This window comes from Pongo abelii, chromosome 6 (assembly GCF_028885655.2).
Source record: "Pongo abelii isolate AG06213 chromosome 6, NHGRI_mPonAbe1-v2.0_pri, whole genome shotgun sequence".
NCBI classification, from domain to species: domain Eukaryota; kingdom Metazoa; phylum Chordata; class Mammalia; order Primates; family Hominidae; genus Pongo; species Pongo abelii.
The window spans coordinates 27,656,354-27,677,331 of NC_071991.2; the positions used below are offsets into that span (position 1 = coordinate 27,656,354).

At 40.5% G+C, this 20,978-nt stretch overlaps 1 protein-coding gene across 2 annotated transcripts in view; it reads right to left on the reverse strand.

Annotated features, from left to right (window-relative positions):
* The window catches only part of SEPTIN14 (septin 14), a 70,834-nt gene extending 52,122 nt beyond the window's left edge, over positions 1 to 18,712 (reverse strand). The window contains exons 1-4 of one of the 2 annotated variants that reach the window (XM_024241316.2): positions 18,633 to 18,712; positions 17,888 to 17,956; positions 2,860 to 2,980; positions 1,081 to 1,276 (exon numbers count right to left, since the gene is read on the reverse strand). In XM_024241316.2, coding sequence (XP_024097084.1) covers positions 1,081 to 1,276; positions 2,860 to 2,980; positions 17,888 to 17,941 — 371 coding nt within the window. In that variant the 5' untranslated portion in view covers positions 17,942 to 17,956; positions 18,633 to 18,712. Of the gene's footprint in view, positions 1 to 1,080; positions 1,277 to 2,859; positions 2,981 to 17,887; positions 17,957 to 18,537 lie in introns of both variants that reach the window. The other variant, XM_054560528.1, reaches the window with a different exon arrangement.
* Positions 18,713 to 20,978: the final 2,266 nt, after the last annotated feature.

Genomic DNA, 20,978 nt, shown 5'->3' on the forward strand with positions numbered 1-20,978 from the left:
AAAGGACATGAGTAGACATTTTTCAGAACACCAAAATACAAAGCAAAACCACAGTGAGATATCATCTTATCTCAGTCAGAATGGCTATTGTTAAAAAGATAAAAAATGGCCGGGCGCGGTGGCTCACACCTGTAATCTCAGCACTTTGGGAGGCCAAGGTGGGTGGATCACGAGGTCAGGAGTTCAAGACCATTCTGGCTAACACGGTGAAACCCCGTCTCTGCTAAAAATACAAAAATTATCTGGGTGTGGGGGCAGGCGCCTGTAGTCCCAGGTACTCGGGAGGCTGAGGTAGGAGAATAGCATGAACCTGGGAGACAAAGCTTACAGTGAGCTGAGATCGCGCCACTGCACTCTAGCCTGGGCAACAGAGCAAGACTCCGTCTCAAAAAAAAAGACAAAAAATAACAGGCCAAGTAGAGTGGCTCATGTCTGTAATCCCAGCACTTTGGAAGGCCAAGGTAGGAGGATCACTTGAGGCCAGGAGTTTGACAGCAGCCTGGGCAACATAGCAAGACCCCATCTATACAAACAATTTTTAAAATTAGCCAGGCTTGGTGGCATGTGCCTGTAGTCCCAGTTACTCAAGAGGCTGAGGTGGAAGGATTCACTTGAGCCTGGGAGGTCGAAGCTGCAGTGAGCCAAGCTTGTGCCACTGCACTCCAGCCTGGGTGATGGAATGAAATACTGTCTCAAAAAATAATAATAAAAATAATTAAATAACATAATTTGGCAAGGGTACAGAGAAATGGGAATGCTTAGACACTGTTGGTGGGAATGTAAATTAGTACAACCTCTACGGAAAATTTGTACAAATAAAGTTAAATAAAGAAATAAGGAAATAAGCTAAAACTAATAGAAGCTATATTTAAAATTTTTTGCTATAACTGGTTAAATAAAAATCTTGTAAGAAAGTCAATTATATACAAAAGTATTAATCTTATAAGAAAAGAACATTACTTAGGAAAATATTAAAATCTGGAAGAAGAGGTATTACTTACACAAATTAGTCTATGGCAAAGGAAGTCAAATTCCTTGAAATAAGAAAACCTTTTTAAATTTAAATAAGAAAACACTAACCTGGCTTCTTTGTCTATTTGATCACCATACCCTACTGTCTCCACAACAGTCAATTTCAACTGAACATTGCTTTCCTGAAGTTCATATGTCTGAATTTGAAGTCCAACATTTGGGTAAAAATGTGAGGATTTGTCATCTTTCAAGTTAGTATTAAACAATGTGTCAATCAGTGTTGATTTTCCAATTCCAGTTTCCCCTGTAATAGACAGAGTCACTGTCATAGGGGCATAAAAGGGCTAAGAAGAAGCAACACTTTGAATTCCTACAGTGGTTTTTAAAATCTTAGAAAGTTGAACTCATAGAAGTAGAGTAGAAGTCTGGCTACCAGAGGCTGGGGGAGCAGGAGAAAGGAAAGGTGGAGTTGTTGGTCAAAGGGTACAAAGTTTCTTTTTTTTTTTTTTACTTTTATTTTAGGTTCGGAGTACACGTGCAGGTTTGTTATATCGGTAAACTCACGATGTGAGGGTTTGTTGTACAGATTATTTCATCACCCAGGTACTAAGCATGGTAACCAATAGTTATTTTATCTGATCCTCTCCCTCTTCCAAACCTCCACCCTCAAGTAGACACCAGTGTCTGTTATTCCCCTTTTTGTGTCCATGTGTTCTCATCATTTAGCTCCCACTTATAAGTGAGAACATGGCACATGTTCTCAGCCATAAAAAAGAAAGAGATCATGTCCTTTGCAGGAACATGGATGGAGCTAGAGGCCATCATCCTTAGCAAAGTTTCAAACAGGAGTAGAAATAAGTTTTGAGATCTATTGCACAGCAGAGTGACTATAGTCAATGTATTGTATATTTCAAAATAATCAAGAGAGTTAATTTCAAATGTCTCTCATCATAAAAAAATGATAAGTAAACCGGGTAATAGATGTTAATTCACTTGATTGAATCATTCCAAATTGTAAACATATAGCAAAACCTCACATTGTATCCATACATGTAAATAACTATGATTTTTCAATTAAAAATAATACTAATTTTAAAAATAAATAAAGGGTCTCAAATACTTCAAAGACTGGGATGGCCTTGAAAGTATACATGCTAGGCCGGGCGCGGTGGCTCACGCCTGTAATCCCAGCACTTTGGGAGGCCGAGGCGGGCGGATCATGAGATCAGGAGATCAAGACCATCCTGGCTAACACGGTGAAACCCCGTCTCTACTAAAAATACAAAAAATTAGCCGGGCGTATTGGTGGGTGCCTGTAGCCCCAGTTACTTGGGAGGCTGAGGCAGGAGAATGGCATGAACCTGGGAGGCGGAGCTTGCAGTGAGCCGAGATTGTGCCACTGCACTCCAGCCTGGGCGACAGAGCGAGACTCCGTCTCAAAAAAAAAAAAAAAAATTACATATATATACATGCTAGCCCTGATTCTCTCAGTCATTAACATAATGGAGAAAGAAAGTATACACTAAGCTACATCAGACTTTTAAGAGCACAGGAATGTGTCAATTTTTAACAATCATTACAGGTCGAGTGTGGTGTCTCATGCCTGTAATCCCAGGACTTTGGGAAGCTGAGGTGGGCAGATTGCTTGAGCCCAGGCAGCTGAGGCTACAGTGAGCCACAATCACACCATTGCACTCCAGCCTGGGCAACAGAGTGAGAACCTGTCTCAAAAAATAAAAGGATTACATAATATGGCCAAGATGAGAATCACTGTAAACATGAAGATATATTTGAATTAATAGCATCAATGTTACACTGCTTAAGATAAGTTGAAATGAACATTGGGAAAAATGAAGGAATAATTCAAACGAGGTGTTTGACACTTACCCACACAGAGAATATTAAAAGTGAATCCTTGTCGGATAGATCTGCTCACCAACTGATTGGGCAAACATTCAAAACCAAAATGTCCAATCGTAGTTAAACAACGAATATTATTTTCTTTTTGCTTAAATAAAACAAAAATTTAGAGTTTTGTGTTAGAATAAAAAATGAAGTCATTTGAAAGGAAAATGATTATAGTACATCAAATAAATTAGAATTGATTATCATTTGATTATCATACCTCAGACAAGATGCAAATATATTAAGTAAATTTGTGAAAATAGAAGTCTGTGTTCAGACACATAGATTTGGCTATTATTTTTATAAATAAAGTGAATCTATCTCTCAGCACACTCAAAGAGGCTCTGTTTCTAAATTTTAAAAGAGACAGGGGACAGCCACGGTGGCTCATGCCTGTAATCCCAGCACTTTGGGAGGCTGAGGCGGGCGGATCACGAGGTCAGGAGTTTGAGACCAGCCTGGCCAACATTGTGAAACCCCATCTCTACTAAAAATACAAAATTAGCCGGGAGTGGTGGTGCACGCTTGTAATCCCAGCTACTCAGGAGGCTGAGGCAGGAGAATCACTTGAACCCGGGAGGCGGAGGTTGCAGTGAGGCAAGAGCACACCACTGCACTCCAGCCTGGGTGACAGAGTAAAACTGTGTCTCAAAAAATAAATTAATTAATTAATTAATTAAATAGGGAATTAAGGAAATACTACAAGAAACTCTAATGTATTACTGTAACATAATAAATTATTTCTTCCATAAGAAAAAAGAAAAAAACTTTAACATCCTTTCATTCTGCTGCAGCATATTAATATATTGAGGAAATCCCACACGTTAATCCAGATGCTTCTCAACTTATGATGAGGCTATGTCCCAAGAAACCCCTCCTAAATTGAACATATTGTAAGTCAAAACTGCATTTAACACACATAACAAAACTGAACATTATAGCTCAGCTTTACCTGCCTTAAACATGCTCAGAACACTTACATTGGCCTACAGTTGGGCAAAATCAACTAACACAAAGCTTATGTTATAATAAAGAATTAAGTATCTCATGTAATTTATCGAATAAAGTGAAAAACAGCACTATCATAGAGTCAACAATTTAAGTTGAATGATTGTAAGCTGGAGATCCTCTACATATGTGAGGAAACCAAAATCAATTTGAAATTTTTTAAAAATCAAATGATGTATACTTCAAATTTGTTATATACCCTCTGAGGACTTGTGTTATATCGAAGAAATCTACTACTAATAACACCATTCTAGAAAATTAGAAATCCATCAGTATTACACACAAAGTTACCAACTGATCATTTTTAAAAGGTTAAAAGATAATTCATTTTTTATTTCTAAGCACTTCTATTTTAAAAATGGGAATTATACAACCCCCTCCACACCTATAAACACATTAAATACCACTTTGCAATGACAGCTCAGCATGCTTCACAGTTCTTAACACCATTTTATGAGGAATACAAAATACCTTTTTATCTAAATTAACACGCTTTAAAAATGTTTTAGTATATGTGAGAATAAAGGAATTATAAATCAGTAGGAAAGATGTTAAGGTAGAAGCATCAACAATCAGCTCAGTAGATGTTGTCTACATTTATTTTGTACCTTTATAAAACAAGAACATGCTAATCGACCTGGGAGCCTGAGGTTGCAGAAAGCTGAGATCTCGACTCACTGCAACCTCCATCACCCGGGCTCAAGCAATTCTCCAGCCTCATCCTCTCGAAAAGCTGGGACTATATGCACGCGCCACCATGCCCAGCCAACTTTTGTATTTTTTGTAGAGAAGGAGTTTCACCATGTTGGCCAGGCTGGTCTCGAACTCCTGACCTCAGGTGATGAGCCTGCCTCGGCTTTCCAAAGTGCTGGGATTACAGGTGTGATCCACTGCACCTGGCTAATTTTTGTATTTTTGGTACAGACGGGGTTGCACCATGTTGCTCGGGCTGGTCTTGAACTCCTGAGCTCAAACAATCCTCCTGCCTTAGCCTCCAAAGGGCTGGGATTACAAGTGTGAGCCACTGAGCCCAATCTACTAACAGATAATTTTTTTTTTTTTTTTGAGACGGAGTCTTGCTCTGCCGCCCAGGCTGGAGTGCAGTGGTACGATGGCTCACTGCAAGCTCCGCCTCCCAGGTTCATGCCATTCTCCTGCCTCAGCCTCCCGAGTAGCTGGGACCACAGGCACCCGCCACTACACCTGACTAATATTTTGTATTTTTAGTAGAGATGGGATTTCACCGTGTTAGCCAGGATGGTCTCGATTTCCTGACCTTGTGATCCGCCCGCCTCAGCCTCCCAAAGTGCTGGGATTACAGGCATGAGCCACTGCGCCCGGCCTACTAATAGAGATTTTAAAATAGCTATTATAACTGTGCAGAGACATAAAGGAAAGTGTGCATACACAATGAGTAAAAAGACAAAAATTCCAGGAGAAAAACAAAAATTATAAAATTAAGATAAAAGCAGAAAGCTTGGCCGGTGACGTTGGCTCACGCCTGAAATCCCAGCAGTTTGAAAGGCCGAGGCAGGAGGATCACTTGAGGTTAGGAGTTCGAGACCAGCCTGGCCAACATAGTGAAACCCTGTCTCTACTAAATATATAAAAATGAGCCAGGCATGGTGGCGGGAGCCTGTAATCCCAGCTACTCGGGAGGCTGAGGCAGGCGAATCCCTTGAACCAGGGAGGCAGAGGTTGCAGTGAACTGAAATCGGAACACTGCACTCCAGCCTGGGTGACAGAGGGAGACTACATCTCAAAAATAAATAAATAAAAGCAGAAAGCAAAGAAATAGGAAATAGGTCTTAGAGAAAATTAAATAAGCAAAAATTTGCTGCTTTGAAAAGATTGATAAGATTGATAAACACCTAGCTGGACTAATAAAAACACCCAAAACAGCCGTGTGTGGTGGCTCACGCCTGTAATCCCAGCACTTTGGGAGGCTGAGGCAGGGAGATCACCTGAGGTCAGGAGTTCGAGACCAGCCTGACCAACATGGAAAAACCCCGTCTCTACTAAAAATACAAAAATTAGCCGGGCATGGTGGCACACGCCTGTAATACCAGCTACTCAGGAGGCTGAGGTAGGAGAATCACTTGAACCTGGGAGGCAGAGGTTGCGGTGAGCCAAGATCGCACCACTGCACTCCAGCCCGGGCAACAGAGCAAGACGCCATCTCAAAAAAACAAAAACCAAACAAACAAAAAACACCCAAAACACAAATTGCTCATAGCAGAAATGGGAGAACATTACTACAGACCACACAGATAACAAAATTAGACTACTATAAACACATTTATGAACACATTTTGCCAATGATTTTGAAATAACTCTTTTGCCAACAAACTTGAAAATAAATAAATTTCATTGGAAAAAAAAATTATAAAAATGACACAATGAGAAATAGGAAATCTAAATAGTCATGTATCTATTGAAGAAATTATAGCCAAAAACCTTTCCACAAAGAAATCTTCAGGCCCTGCTGGTTTCATTATTGAATTCTATCAACAAGCAGTTAAAAGAAAAATTCACACAAACTCTCTACAAAACAGAAGAGGGGGCAATTTTTTCCAATGTATTTTATGAAACCAGATATAATGGCAATATAAACACCTGACAGGCCAGGGGCGGTGGCTCATGCCTGTATCCTAGCACTCTGTGAGGTCGAGGCGGGTGGATCACCTGAGGTCAGGAGTTCGAGACCAGCCTGACCAACATGGTGAAACTCCACCTCTACTAAATACAAAAAATTAGCCGGGCATGGTGGCACATGCCTGTAATCCCAGCTACCTGGGAGGCTGAGGCAGGAGAATCCCTTGAACCCAGGAGGCAGAGGTTGAAGTGAGCCGAGATTACACCATGCACTCCAGCCTGGGTGACAGAGTGAGACTCCATCTCAAAAAAACAAACAAACGAACAAAAAACACCTGGCAAAGACATCACAAAAAGAGAAAATTATACATTAATTTCTGTCATGTGCATAGCTGCAAAAATTCTTTTTTACTACCATAATTAATTTTAATTGTACAACTAGTAATTGTGCAAATAAATTTTTCTTAACAACTGAAATATTGAAATAAAAGATAATATTCCATTTGACTATTCCCCACATCCTATCTCCTTCCTCTTTTCCCTATTTTTATGATTTTTATGATTCTAGACATTAAAAAATACTTTTATATACACAAATATAGAGGTATTAAATTTTAAAGACACATACATGGCCGGGTACAGTGGCTCATGCCTGTAATCCCAGCACTTTGGGAGGCTGTAGTGGGCAGATCACCAGAAGTCAGGAGTTCAAGACCAGCCTGGCCAGCGTGATGAAACCTGGTCTCTACTAAAAATACCAAAAAAAAATTAGCCAGTCATGGTGGCGGAGGCCTGTAACCCCAGCTACTCAGGAGGCTAAGACAGGAGAATTGCTTGAACCCGGGAGGCAGAGGTTGCAGTAAGCCAAGATCGCGCCATTGCACACCAGCCTGGGCTACAAGAGTGAAACTCTATCTCACACAAAAAAAGCAAACATTCTGCAACTTGCTTTTTTCTACTAAAATTCTATATATGTTAATTAGCTAGCTTTATTGAGGAATAATTTATATGTAATAAAATTCACCAACTTTATGTGCACAATTTGATAAATTTTAACAAATGTGTACAGTAATGTAATCACCATCATGATCACCATATAGAACATTTCTGACATACCTAAAGCTTTCCCTCTTAGCCCCTAATTCAGTCAATTCATAACCCTCATCCCTCAGCCCTGGAAACCTCTCATCCGTTTTCAGTTGCTGTAGTTTTACTTTTTCTAGAATTTCATTTAGAAGAAATCATACTGCATGGAGTTTTTTTTTTTTATCTTAACAAAACATTACTAAATCAATTCACCTGTATATAAAAAAGATTATAGATTAAAACAATTGGCATTTATTCTAGAAATGCAAGGTTAATTCAGCACTCAAAAATCAATAAATGATAAATTATAAAATACTGATGCAAGAAATTGAAGCGGACACAAAAAAATGAAAAGATATTCCATGTTTATGGACTGAAAGAATCAATATCTTTAAAATGTTCGTACCACCGAAAGCAATCTACATATTTAACTCAATCCCTATCAAAATACCAATGACATTCTCCACAGAAATAGAAAAAACAGGCCGGGCGCGGTGGCTCACGCCTGTAATCCCAGCACTTTGGGAGGCTGAGGTGGGTCGATCGAGGTCAGGAGATCGAGACCAACCTGGCTAACATGGTGAAACCCTGTCTCTACTAAAAATACAAAAAAAATGGCTGGGCGCGGTGGCTCACGCCTGTAATCCCAGCACTTTGGGAGGCCGAGGCGGGCGGATCATGAGGTCAGGAGATCGAGACCATCCCGGCTAACACAGTGAAACCCCATCTCTACTAAAAATACAAAAAGTTAGCCGGGCGTGGTGGCTGGCGCCTGTAGTCCCAGCTACTCGGGAGGCTGAGGCAGGAGAATGGCGTGAACCCAGGAGGCAGAGCTTGCAGTGAGCCGAGATCATGCCACTGCACTCCAGCCTGGGCAACAGAGCGAGACTCTTTCTAAAAAAAAAAAAAAGAAGAAGAAGAAGAAAAGAAAAAAGAAATAGAAAAAATAATCCTAAAATTTACACGTACCCACAAAAGACACAGAATACTCAAAGCAATGCTGAGTATTCTGGGTACACTGAAGGAATCACATTACTTGACTTCAAATTATAATACAGAACTACAATAACCAAAACAGCATGGTACCAGCATGAAAACAGACACATAGACCAATGGAACAGAATACAGAACTCAGAAATAAATTCAGACATGTACAGTGAACTCATTTTTGATGAAGGTGCTAATAGCATACAGTGAGGAAAGAAGAGTCTCTTCAATAAATTGTGCTGGGAAAATTGGATATCCATATGTAAAAGAATGAAAACAGACTCCTAGCTCTCATCATATATAAAAATCAAATAAAAATGGATTAAAGACATAAATCTAAGTCGTGAAACTATGAACCTACTAAAAGAAAAGATTGGGGAAACTTTCCAGGACATTGACCTGGGCAAATATTTCTTGGATAATGCCCCACAAGCACAGGAAACCAAAGCAAAAATGGACAAATGGGATCATATGAAACTGAAAAGCTTCTACACAGCAAAGAAGGTGATCAACAAAGTGAGGAGACAACCCATTGAATGGGAGAAAATATTTGCAAACTATCCACCTGATAAGGGATCAATAACCAGAATATGTAAGAAGCTCAAATAACTCAATAGGAAAAAATCTAATAATCTAATTTAAAAACCGGCAAGTGATTGGAATACACATGTCTCAAAAGAAGACATACAAATGGCAAACAGGTATATAAAAAGGTGCTCAACATCATTGACCATCAGAGAAATTCCAATCAAACCTACAATGATATATCATCTCACCTGAGTTAAAGTGGTTTTTACCCAAAAGACTGGCAATAACAAATGCTGGCGAAAATGTGGAAAAAAAGAGAACCCTCTTACACTGTTGGTGGGAATGTGAATTAGTATGGAGAACATATGAAGGTCCCTCAAAAAACTAAAAATAGAACTACCTATGATCCAGCAATCCCACTGCTAGGTATCTACCCAAAAGAAAGAAATTAGTACATTGAAGAGATATCTACACTCCCATGCTTATTGCAGCACTATTCACACTAGGCAAGATTTGGAAGCAACCTAAATGTCCATCAACAGATGAATGGACAAAGAAAATGTGGTACATATACACAATGGAATACTATTCAACCACCAAAAAGAATGAGATCTTGTCATTTCCAACAACATGGATGGAACCTAACATTATGTTAAGTGAAATAAGCAAGTCATGGAAAGACAAACTTCACATGTTCTCACTTACTTGTGGGAGCTAAAAATTAAAACAATTGAACTCATAGAGATAGAGAGTGGAAGGATGGTTACCAGAGGCTAAGAAGGGTAGTGGGGATGGTGAGGGGATGGTTAATGGGTACAAGGATATAGTTAGAAAGAATGAATAAGGCCCAGTATTTGGTAGCACAACAGGGTGACTATAGTCAACAATAAATTGTACATTTTAGAAGAATGAAGAGTACAATTGAAATGTTTCTAACACAAAGAAATGAAAAATACTTAAGGTAGTGGATACTCCATTTATCCTGATATGATTATTACACATTGTGTGCCTATAACAAAATATCTCATGTGCCCCATAAATATATAAACCTGCTATGTACCCATAAAAATTAAAAAGTAAGGGCTCAGCATGGTGGCTCATGCCTGTAATCCCAGAAATTTGGGAGGCTGAGGCTGGAAGATCGCTTCAGCTCAGGAGTTCAAGACCAATCTAAGCAACATAGTGAAACCCTGTCTCTACTGAAAATAAAAACTAAAAAAATAGCTGGGTGTGGTGGTACATGCTCATCATCCCAGCTACTCTGGAGGCTGAGGCGGGAGGATCACTTAAGCCCAGGAGTTTGAGTTTTCAGTGAGCTATGACTGTGCCACTGCACTGCAGCCTGGGTAACTGAGTAAAACCCTCTCAAAAAAAAAATTAAAAAATCAATAAACATATTTCACCATATTAATAGTATAAAGTAAAACCACCATATGACTGACTTAATAAATGAAAAATATTATATTTGATTAATTGAATTGAATACCCACTTGTGATTTTTAAAGTCTATTAGTAAAATAAGAATTAAAGAACTTCATCAATCTGACAAAAACTGTATTAGAAAAAAATTTAAATCTAACATCATACTTAATAGTAAACATCTGAGTGCTTTCTTCACAAGATTGAAAATAAAGCAGAGATGTCAGCTCTTGCCATTTTTAGACATTGTTCTTTTTTTTTTTTTTTTTTTTTTTGAGACGGAGTCTCGCTCTGTCACCCAGGTTGGAGTGCAATAGTGCGATCTCGGCTCACTGCAAGCTCCGCCTCCCAGGTTCACGCTATTCTCCTGCCTCAGCCTCCTGAGTAGCTGGGACCATAGGCACCTGCCACCATGCCCGGATAATTTTTTGTATTTTTAGTATAGGTGGCGTTTCACCATGTTAGCCAGGATGGTCTCAATCTCCTGACCTTGTGATCTGCCCACCTCAGCCTCCCAAAGTGCTGGGATTACAGGTGTGAGCCACCGCACCCGGCCTGTACTGGAGGTTCTTACCAGTCAATAAGGCAAACAAAAAGCATAAATATTCAAAAGTTTGTTATTTTATATTGAAAAAAGGTAGAAAATATACAAGAATCTACAGAGCATCTACCAGAACTACTAAGAGAATATATCAAAATTACAAGATACAAAGTCAGTATACAAAAATCAGTTATATTCATTTCTAGTTTCTCCTCAGAGATGGGGAGAGCAGGAAAAAAGACATCACTACTAATACTACAGGAATAAAATAATGGACTAAGGCAAGATCACAACTTTTTTTTTTTTTTTTTTGAGACGGAGCCTCGCTCTTTCGCCCAGGCTGGAGTGCAGTGGCGCTACCTCGGCTCACTGCAAGCTCTGCCTCCCAGGTTCATGCCATTCTCCTGCCTCAGCCTCCCGAGTAGCTGGGACTACAGGCGCCCGCCACTGCGCCCAACTAATTTTTTGTATTTTTAGTAGAGATGGGGTTTCACCGTGTTAGCCAAGATGGTCTCGATCTCCTGACCTCATGATCCACCCGCCTCGGCCTCCCAAAGTGCTGGGATTACAGGCGTGAGCCACCGCGCCCAGCCAGATCACAACTTTTTAAAAACTCATCCTAGTACTGATGTTTCAGGTCAAGCAATTGTTCCAGAATTGAAGGAGAGACAGAAACCCACAGGAAAAGACAAGATGGGAGCATCAACTTTTCTAGGCAAGAAAGACGCAGACATCAGTGAGAAGAGTTCTAAAGCAAGGAGCAAATTGCTAGAACATGCCTTGCCTGACAAGTAAAAAGTTTGAGCCATAAACAGGAATCATCTGTAGGTGCTTTTTTCTTTTCTTTTTTTTTTTGAGACAGAGTCTCGCTCTGTTGACCAGGCTGGAGTGCAGTGGCGCAATCTCGGCTCACTGCAACTTCTGCCTCCCTGGTTCAAGCAATTCTCCTGCCTCAACCTCCTGAGTAGCTGGGATTATAGCCATGCCACCATGCCCAGCTAATTTTTGTATTTTTAATAGAGACGGGGTTTCACTATGTTGGCCAGGTTGGTCTTGAACTCCTCACCTCGTGATCCACCTGCCTCACCCTCCCAAAGTGCTGGGATTACAGGTGTGAACCACCATGCCCAGGCCTGCAGCTGCTTTTTATTGTTTGTTTTCTGGTTTGGTTTTTATTTGTCCTTATTTGGAAATCTGTCATTCTAAGTAGAGAATACAAAGTATATTAATTATATTTTTTAATTTATTAAGGTTTCATTTAATGTATGTATTTAATTTTTATTTGTAATTTCAACTTTTAGATTCAGAGAGTACATGTGCAGGTTTGTTATGTGGGAATACTGAATGTGCTGAGTTGGGGGTGTGAATGATCCCATCACCCAGGTACTGAGCATAGTACTCAATAGGTAGATTTTCTGCCCTCACCCCCTCCCTCCCTTACCCTCTAGTAGTCCTCAGTGTCCATGGTTGCCATCTATGGCATGAGTCTCATACTCATATGTCTATGAGTACCCAATGTTTACCCCCACTTATAAATGAGAACATGTGGTATTTGGTTTTCTGTTCATGTATTAATTCACTTAGGATAATGGCCTCCAGCAGCACCCATGTTGCTGCAAAGGACACATTTCATTTTTTATAGCTGCATAGTATTCCATGGTGTATATGTACCACTTTTTTGTTTTTTTTGAGACGGAATCTTGCTCTGTCGCCCAGGCTGGAGCGCAGTGGTGTGATCTCAGCTCACTGCAATCTCCACCTCCCGGGTTCAAGCGATTCTCCTGCCTCAGCCTCCCAAATAGCTGGGATCACAGGTGCCCACCATCATGCCTGGCTAATTTTTTGTATTTTTAGTAGAGACAGGGTTTCACCATGTTGGCCAGCCTGGTCTCAAACTCCTGACCTCAGGTGATCTGCCTGTCTCGGCCTCCGAAAGTGCTGGGGTTACAGGTGTGAGCCACCATGCTTGGCCATGTACCACATTTTTTAATCCAATCTGCCATTGATGGACACCTAGGTTGATTCCTTGTCTCAGCTATTGTGAATAGCGCTGAGATGAAAACAAGTGCAGGCCAGGTGCGGTAGCTCACACCTATAATCCCAACACTTCAGGAGGCCGAGGCAGGCAGATCACTTGAGGTCAGGAGTTTGAGAGCAGCTTGGCCAACATGGTGAAACCCCATCTCTACTAAAAATACAAACATTAGCTGGGCGTGGTGGTGCATGTCTGTAATCTCAGCTACTCAGGAGGCTAATGCACGAGAATCAGTTGAACCCGGGAAGTGGAGGTTGCAGTAAGCCAAGATTGTGCCACTGCACTCCCGCCTGGGTGGCAGAGCGAGACTCTATCTCAAATTTAAAAAAAAGAAAACAGGATGGGCATGGTGGCTTATACCTCTAATCCCAGCACTTTGAGAGGCTGAGGCAGGAGGATCACCTGAGGTCGGGAGTTTGAGACCAGACTGACCAACATGGTGAAACCCCGTCTCTAATAAAAATACAAAATTAGCCAGGCGTGGTGGCGCATGCCTGTAATCCCAACCACTCAGGAGGCTGAGGCAGGAGAATCGCTTGAACCCAGGAGGCAGAGGCTGCAGTGAGCCAAGATTGAGGCATTGCACTCCAGCCTGGGCAACAAGAGCAAAACTCTGTCTCGAAAAGAAAAGAAAAGGGAAAGAAAAGGAAAGGGGAGGGGAGGGGAGGGGAGGGGAGGGGAGGAGAAGAGAAGAGAAGAGAAAAGAAAAGAAAAGAAAAGAAGGGAGGGGAGGGGAGGGGAGGGGAAGGGAGGGGAGCATGTTTCTTTTTTGCAGAACAAAAAATAATCTGTAGCTCCTTGAAAACTTTCTCCTTGAACTCAACTAGACATTCAGTGAAAGATTGATAGAACTCGGGAAAAAAAAAAACCCTCTCTCAAGTTACAGAACTGGAACATGCAACAGCAGCGATGCTGGCAAGAAGCTCCACTCAGAACTTTCTCCTCTACGGAATAAAAAAGCCTTCATCTATGGGTGAAGAGCCAAGAAGCACTCTCTTAGGGTGCTGGTGAAAGCACATTGCTCCTGAAAGTAGGGAACACAAAGAAAGCTTGAAGCCCTAGAAGATGTGCAGAAATTCACAATGGATTCAGAACCATGTCAGAAGAAGAGAAAGAGAAGGTCATATTCCTGGGGCCCAGAGGCAGAGTGTTTGCCTAAGACTGGCAATCAAATAAAAAAGTATTCTCACGTACCTTCATCACCAGGCTAACTGCTGTCAAGATACATATTCTTTGCAAGAGATATTGCAAGAGACATACTCTTTCTAAGGCATAGCACAAAAGGAAGACTTAATGTTGAAGGCGAAATCATCATCAGAAAAACATCCTCTGGCAAACCAACTCCACCCTCCACACAAGGTATCACCAGAGGCATTCAAAGCCCATAGGGTAGGCCAGGCACGGTGGCTCATGCCTGTAATCCCAGCACTTTGGGAGGCAGAGGCGAGCAGATCACCTGAGGTTGAGAGTTTGAGACCAGTCTGACCAACATGGAGAAACTCCCTCTCCACTAAAAATACAAAATTAGCCAGGCGTGGTGGTGCATGCCTATAATCCCAGCTACTCAGGAGGCTGAGGCAGGAGAATCGCTTGAACCCAGGAGGCAGAGGTTGCAATGAGCAGAGATTGTGCCACTGCACTCCAGCCTGGGCAACAAGAGCGAAACTCTATCCCCAAAAAAAAGCCCATAGAGTAGTAAGAATCACACTATAGCAACATCAAATCTCAAGCCCAGCTTTACTCAGAGAAACACAAACCTCTGTACTAAAGGCCTGGTAAAAGAAAAGGCATGTCAGTTTCAGACATAAAATCTACTTATCTCAGTTTCTATGGTTCTACATAAGATGTCCAGTTTTCAGCCTCCAAAATTAGCCAGGCATGGTGGTGGGCTCCTATAATCCCAGCTACTTGGGAGGCTGAGGCAGGAGAATTGCTTGAACCTGGGAGGCGGAGATTGCAGTAAGCAGAGATAGCGCCATTGCACTCTAGCCTGGGCAACAAGAGCGAAACTCCGTCTCAAACAAAAAAAAGTATTGTCAAGACCAATGTCAAGGACATTTTCCCCTATGTTCTCTTCTCAGAGTTTTATGATTTCAGGTCTTACTTTTAGGTCTTTTATCTATTTTGAGTTGGTTTTCTGGTATAGTATAAGATAATGGTCCAATATCATTCTTTTGCATATAGAAATTCAGTTTTCCTGGAACCATTTGGTGAAGAGATGATTTTTTTCCTCATTATGTCCTCTTGGTGCCCTTTTCAAAAATTAGCTAACCATGAATGTTTGGATTTATTTCTGGGAGCTCTATTGTGTTTCACTGGTCTATGTTTCTGTTTCTATGATGGTACCATACTATACTGATTACTATAGCTTTGTAATATAATTTTAAATCAGGATGTGTGATGCTCTGTGTTCATTACAGCATTATTTATAATAGCTAAGATATGGAAACTTAAGTTCTCTTATGATCCTAGTCACTCTTTTTTCAATCCCTCCCTTCACTTCTTTTATCCTTCTCTCCCTTCCTCCCTCTCTTTCTCTCATTCTTTGTTTCCACTATAAATGGAACTACCATATGATCTAGCAATCCCACTACTGGGTATATACCCAAAGGAAAAAAAAAATCAGTATATAGAAGAGATCTCTGCATCCCTGTGTTTATTGAACCAGTATTCACCACAGCAAAAATACAGAATCAACCTAAGTGTCCATCAACAGATATATGGATTAAAAAGTTGTATATATACACATTTAAATACTATTTGGGGCCAGGCGTGGTGGCTCACGCCTGTAATCCCAGCACTTTGGGAGGCTGAGGCGGGTGGATCACCTGAGGTCAGGAGTTTGAAACCAACCTGCCCAATATGGTGAAACTCCATCTCTACTAAAAATACAAAATTATCCAGGCATGGTGGCACATGCCTGTAATCCCAGCTACTTGGGAGGCTGAGGCAGGAGAATCAATTGAACCTGGGAGGCAGAGGTTGCAGTGAGCTGAGATCATGCCATTGCACTCCAGCCTAGGCAACAAGAGTGAAACTCTATCTCAAAAAAAAAAAAAATACAATTTGGCCACACAAAAAAATGAAAACCTGTTATTTGCATTAACATGGATGGAACTAGAGGTCGTTATGTTACGTGAAGTAAGTCAGACACAGAAAGACAAATATGTCACTCATATGCATCAGCTTAAAAAGTTGACCTCATAGAGGTAGAGTAGAATGATAGCTACCAGAGGCTGGGAAGGGTGTGTGAGTAGTAGGGGGATGAACAGAGGTTGGCTGGTGGGTTCAAACATTCAGTTAGGCAGAAGAAATAAGTTCTAATGTTCTATAGCAGAGTAGGGAGACTACAGTTTATAACAATGTATTGTATATTTCAAAATAGCTAAAAGAGGGGATTTAAAATGTTCCCAAAACATAGAAATAATAAATATTCGAGGTAATAGATACATGAAATACCCTGACTTGATTATTATGTATTCTATGCATATAACAAAATATTGCATGTACCCCATCAATGTGTATTAATATTACGTATCATTTAAATTTTATAAAAAACAGAGGGGGCCTTGGAGAAGTAATTAGGTCATATGGCTCCACCCACATGAATAGGACTAGTGCTTTTATAACAGAAGCTTGAGGGGCACTGTTTGCTTCTCCTGCCATGTGAGGACACAGCTAGAAGCCATTTTTGAAGCAGAGAGTAAGCCCCCACCTGACACCAAACCTGCTGGTGCTTTGATCTTGGACTTCCCATCCTCTAGAACTGTGAGTAATGCATTTCTATTGTTTATAAATTACCAAGTCTGAGGTATTTTGTTATAGCTGCCCAAACAGACTAAGACACTTGCTAAAGGATTTGTTGCTAGCATTTGCATATAAGCATTTGCATAATGTTTGACTAATTGGCTTTTGGGATCCCTTCTAATCCTAAAATTTTATGTTTTAGAGTCATGTGAACAAAGGAGTATTAACCATGATTTGTTAAACAAGACAGCCCAAAGATAAAATGGAATGAGCATAGGCCAATGTTTCAGTCTCTGAGAAATTCCTTTGATGGTTATTTATGAAAAGCAATGGCCAGGCACAGTGGCTCATGCCTATAATCCCAATACTTTGGGAGACTGAGGCTGGTAGATCACCTGAGGTCAGGAGTTCAAGAACAGCCTGGCCCACATGGTGAAACCCTGTCTCTACTAAAAAAAAAATCCAAAAGTTAGCCAGGCATGAAGGCAGGTGCCTGTAATCCCAGCTACTTGGGAGGCTGAGGCAGGAGAATCACTTGAACCCACGAGGCAGAGGTTGCAGTGAGCTGAGATCATGCCACTGCACTCCAGCCTAAGCAACAGAGCCAGATTCAGTCTCAAAAAAAAAAAAAGGAAAAAAAACTTGCTCTAACTTCACACTCAGTAAAGCAATCAGCAAGCAGCCATCCAACCATTTGCTAAAATAACTTCATTAAAAAATTATTTATTGTCAGTGCATACATTCTGCAAATATATCCATCAAAACAGCACTGTTCTTCTCATTTATTGGGAGATTCAGAAGTTTTACTTTGAATTTCTTTGGTGTTAAATAGAAATAGTCTGTTGCACTGCTAACAAGGTCATTGGACTCAAAAAACATGTAACAATTATCTAAATCACCATTGATACTTAAAACTCCAATTAGCATAAAAGCTAATTCATGCCCAAACATAACAAGCAAACTTTATCATCTATGCCTACATCAGTTACCAAGTCAATATTTTTAAGCTATGTAATCTTACCGAAGTACAAAATGCAGAGTTATATTTGAAAGATATACTTAACTGTATCTCCATCAGCAGGTATTTGTGTGGGCATAGGCATTGTTCTTTCTGCCATGCTACACTAAAAGAGCTGGAAATTAAAAAAAATAAACATTTTTTAAAATTTCTTACAAAGGCTATATTCTTACTATATAATTTAGATCAATTAGGGGGCATAATATAGGTATTTTCGCAAGCTTTAGTTTTTAGTTCACACTATTCATCTGTTTTAAACTATGGCTGTCTTGCTAGATGGGCTTCTACACGATGAATAATATGTAATATTCAACTTATAATGTAGACTAATACATTTAACCATAAGCACACAAAAAGCGTCTTAAAGTTAAACTCCCTTTGGAAATCAAGAGGATAAGAGCATTCTTCTTCTTTAAATGACTCCATGGTCGTAAGAAAGGAAAGTAGAAAATTTTGCTTTAAAAAATGGTTAAAAAAAAACAAAACAAGACACTCACAAGCACTTAACTTTCCAGAGTAGCATACCAGAGGAGGCTTGGGCTTTTGAATTTACCCATTGAAAGAGAATTGTGAAAGCAGACATTAAAAAACCTAAACAAGTCCTTTAGACACTGAACTAAAATAATGATAATTCTCATTTACGAAGCATCTATTATACACCTAGCATTGTGCTAAGGGTTTATGTGCTTTATTTACCTCTGTTAGTCCTCATAGTAGATCTGAGATATATGTATTTTCATTGCCATATGCCAGGTGAAAAAATTCAGACTCAGAAAGATTAAGTAACTTACTTTCCCAGGGATTCAGCTGTGCAGCAGACACAGGTCCGAACTGATTCCAAGCTGGTGTCCTTTCTACTGTCCCCAGTTGTGGACCAAATAAATATTCACTGTGTTTGTAACAGTTGGGAACAGGGAGGAGAGGTACAAGAGAGCGTGCTGTGCTCATGTCCAAGCAGAACTGCCTGAGAAGGCCATGCTACCCTACTTTTGAACACAGCACAAAGATACTAAGAATATGAGGCATGTTTCAAAAGGAAATATTATATATTTGTAAAGCAAGTATTTGAAATATTTGAGAAGCAAACAGAATCAAAGAATGGTTCTGTGCTATAATCTCTTCACTTGCTCTATCCTGAGGATTATTGCACTTTAGTATACAAATGTATATCATTTTCCCTAAAATTAAGCAATGTTTTCTGATATAGATAGAGTTCTGTTTTGTGGTGTGGTTTAATCTAGTCCAGTATGTATGAACGTTTTTAAAATTTATTTATTTATCAGAAACTTAATGGTGGACATTGCAGTAATTTCGAGTCTTTTTTTTTTTGCTCCACCTCCCGGGTTCACACCATTCTCCTGCCTCAGCCTCCCTAGTAGCTGGGACTACAGGGGCCCGCCACCATGCCCAGCTAATTTTTTGTATTTTTAGTAAAGATGAGGTTTCACCATGTTAGCCAGGATGGTCTCGAGCTCCTGACCTCGATCCACCTGCCTCGATCCACCTGCCTCAGCCTCCCAAAGTGCTGGGATTACAGGCGTGAGCCACCGCACCCGGCCAGTAATTTCTAGCCTTTAATGGAAATCAGCAACAAACATTGTTGATTTAAGTCAACAATGTTTGGCCAGGCACAGTGGCTAACACCTATAATCCCAGCACTTTGGGAGGCTGAGGCAGGAGGATCACTTGAGGCCAAGAGTTTCAGACCAGACTGGCCAACATGGCAAAATCCCATCTCTACTAAAAATACAAAACTTAGCTGGGCATAGTGGTGCAGGCCTGTAATCCCAGCAACTCAGGAGGCTGAGGCACGAGAATTGTTTGAACCCAGAAGGTGGAGGTTGCAGTAAGCCAAGATCCCGCCACTGCATTCCAACCTGGGAGAGAGAACAAGCTCTGACTCAAAAAATAAATAACAATGTTTATTTAAATCAACAATAAATATTGTTTTCGAAATACTGTAGTAATTTGAAGTAAACTACTACAAATTCAAGAGTCTCTATGTCTGTATAATGACTGAATTTTTGGCAAATCTGCCAAAAATTATTTGAGAACTAGAGATGCAACTTATCTTGTATTTAAAAGCCTAATTAAGTGTCTTAAACAAAGAGGGGTTTATTTCTTTCACATAAGTCTAGAGCAGAAGTTCTCAAAGTACGATCACTGGGCCCTGAGGATTCCTGAGACTCTTTTAGGGGGGCCTATGGGTTCAATTTTTTTCTAATAATACTAGGGTTTTTTGTTTTTTGTTTTTGTTTTGAGATAGGGTCTCACTCTGTCACCAAGGCTGGAGCACAATGGCGCAGTCGCAACTCACTTAGCCTCAACCTCCCAAACTCAAGCGATCCTCCACACCTCAGCCTCCCAAATAGCTGGGATTATAGGCACCTGCCATCATGCCCTGCTAATTTTTGTACTTTTTTGTAGAGACAGGGTTTTGCCATGTTGCGCAGGCTGATCTTGAAGTCCTGAACTCAAGCAATTCTTCTGCCTGGCCTCCCAAAGTCCTGGGATTACAAGTGTGAGTAGTATGGCCACTGCACTTAGCCAATGGAAGGGTTTAATTTGCCTTTCTACTGTGTTGATATTTACACTGATGGTTCAAAAGCAATGGTGGTTAAAACTACTGCTACCTTTGGCTGGGCACGGTGGCTCACACCTGTAATCTTAACACTTTGGGAGGCCAAGGTGGGTGTATCACCTGAGGTCAGGAGTTCGAGACCAGTCTGGCCAACATGGCAAAACCCTGTCTCTATTAAAAATACAAAAAATGGCTTGTCATAGTCGCTGGCGCCTGAAATCCCAGCTACTCGGGAGGTTGAGGCAGGAGAATTGCTTGAGCCCAGGAGGCAGAGGTTGCAGTGAGCAGAGATCATGCCACTGCACTCCAGCCTGGGCAACAAGAGCAAGACGCCATCTCAAAACAAAACAAAACAAAACACAAAAAACTGCTACCTTCACCAAAAAAATGGCTCCAAATTGTATTATTAGTTATTGCACTATTCACCTCACATATTCACAACAACAAAAACCAATGAATACGCATAAAGCATTTATACTGTATAGAAGTATGATGGTTGCCTTGAGGAAAACAAGTTCTGTGATTGAGTTTTGAGAAATAGGAACTCCTTTTTTCA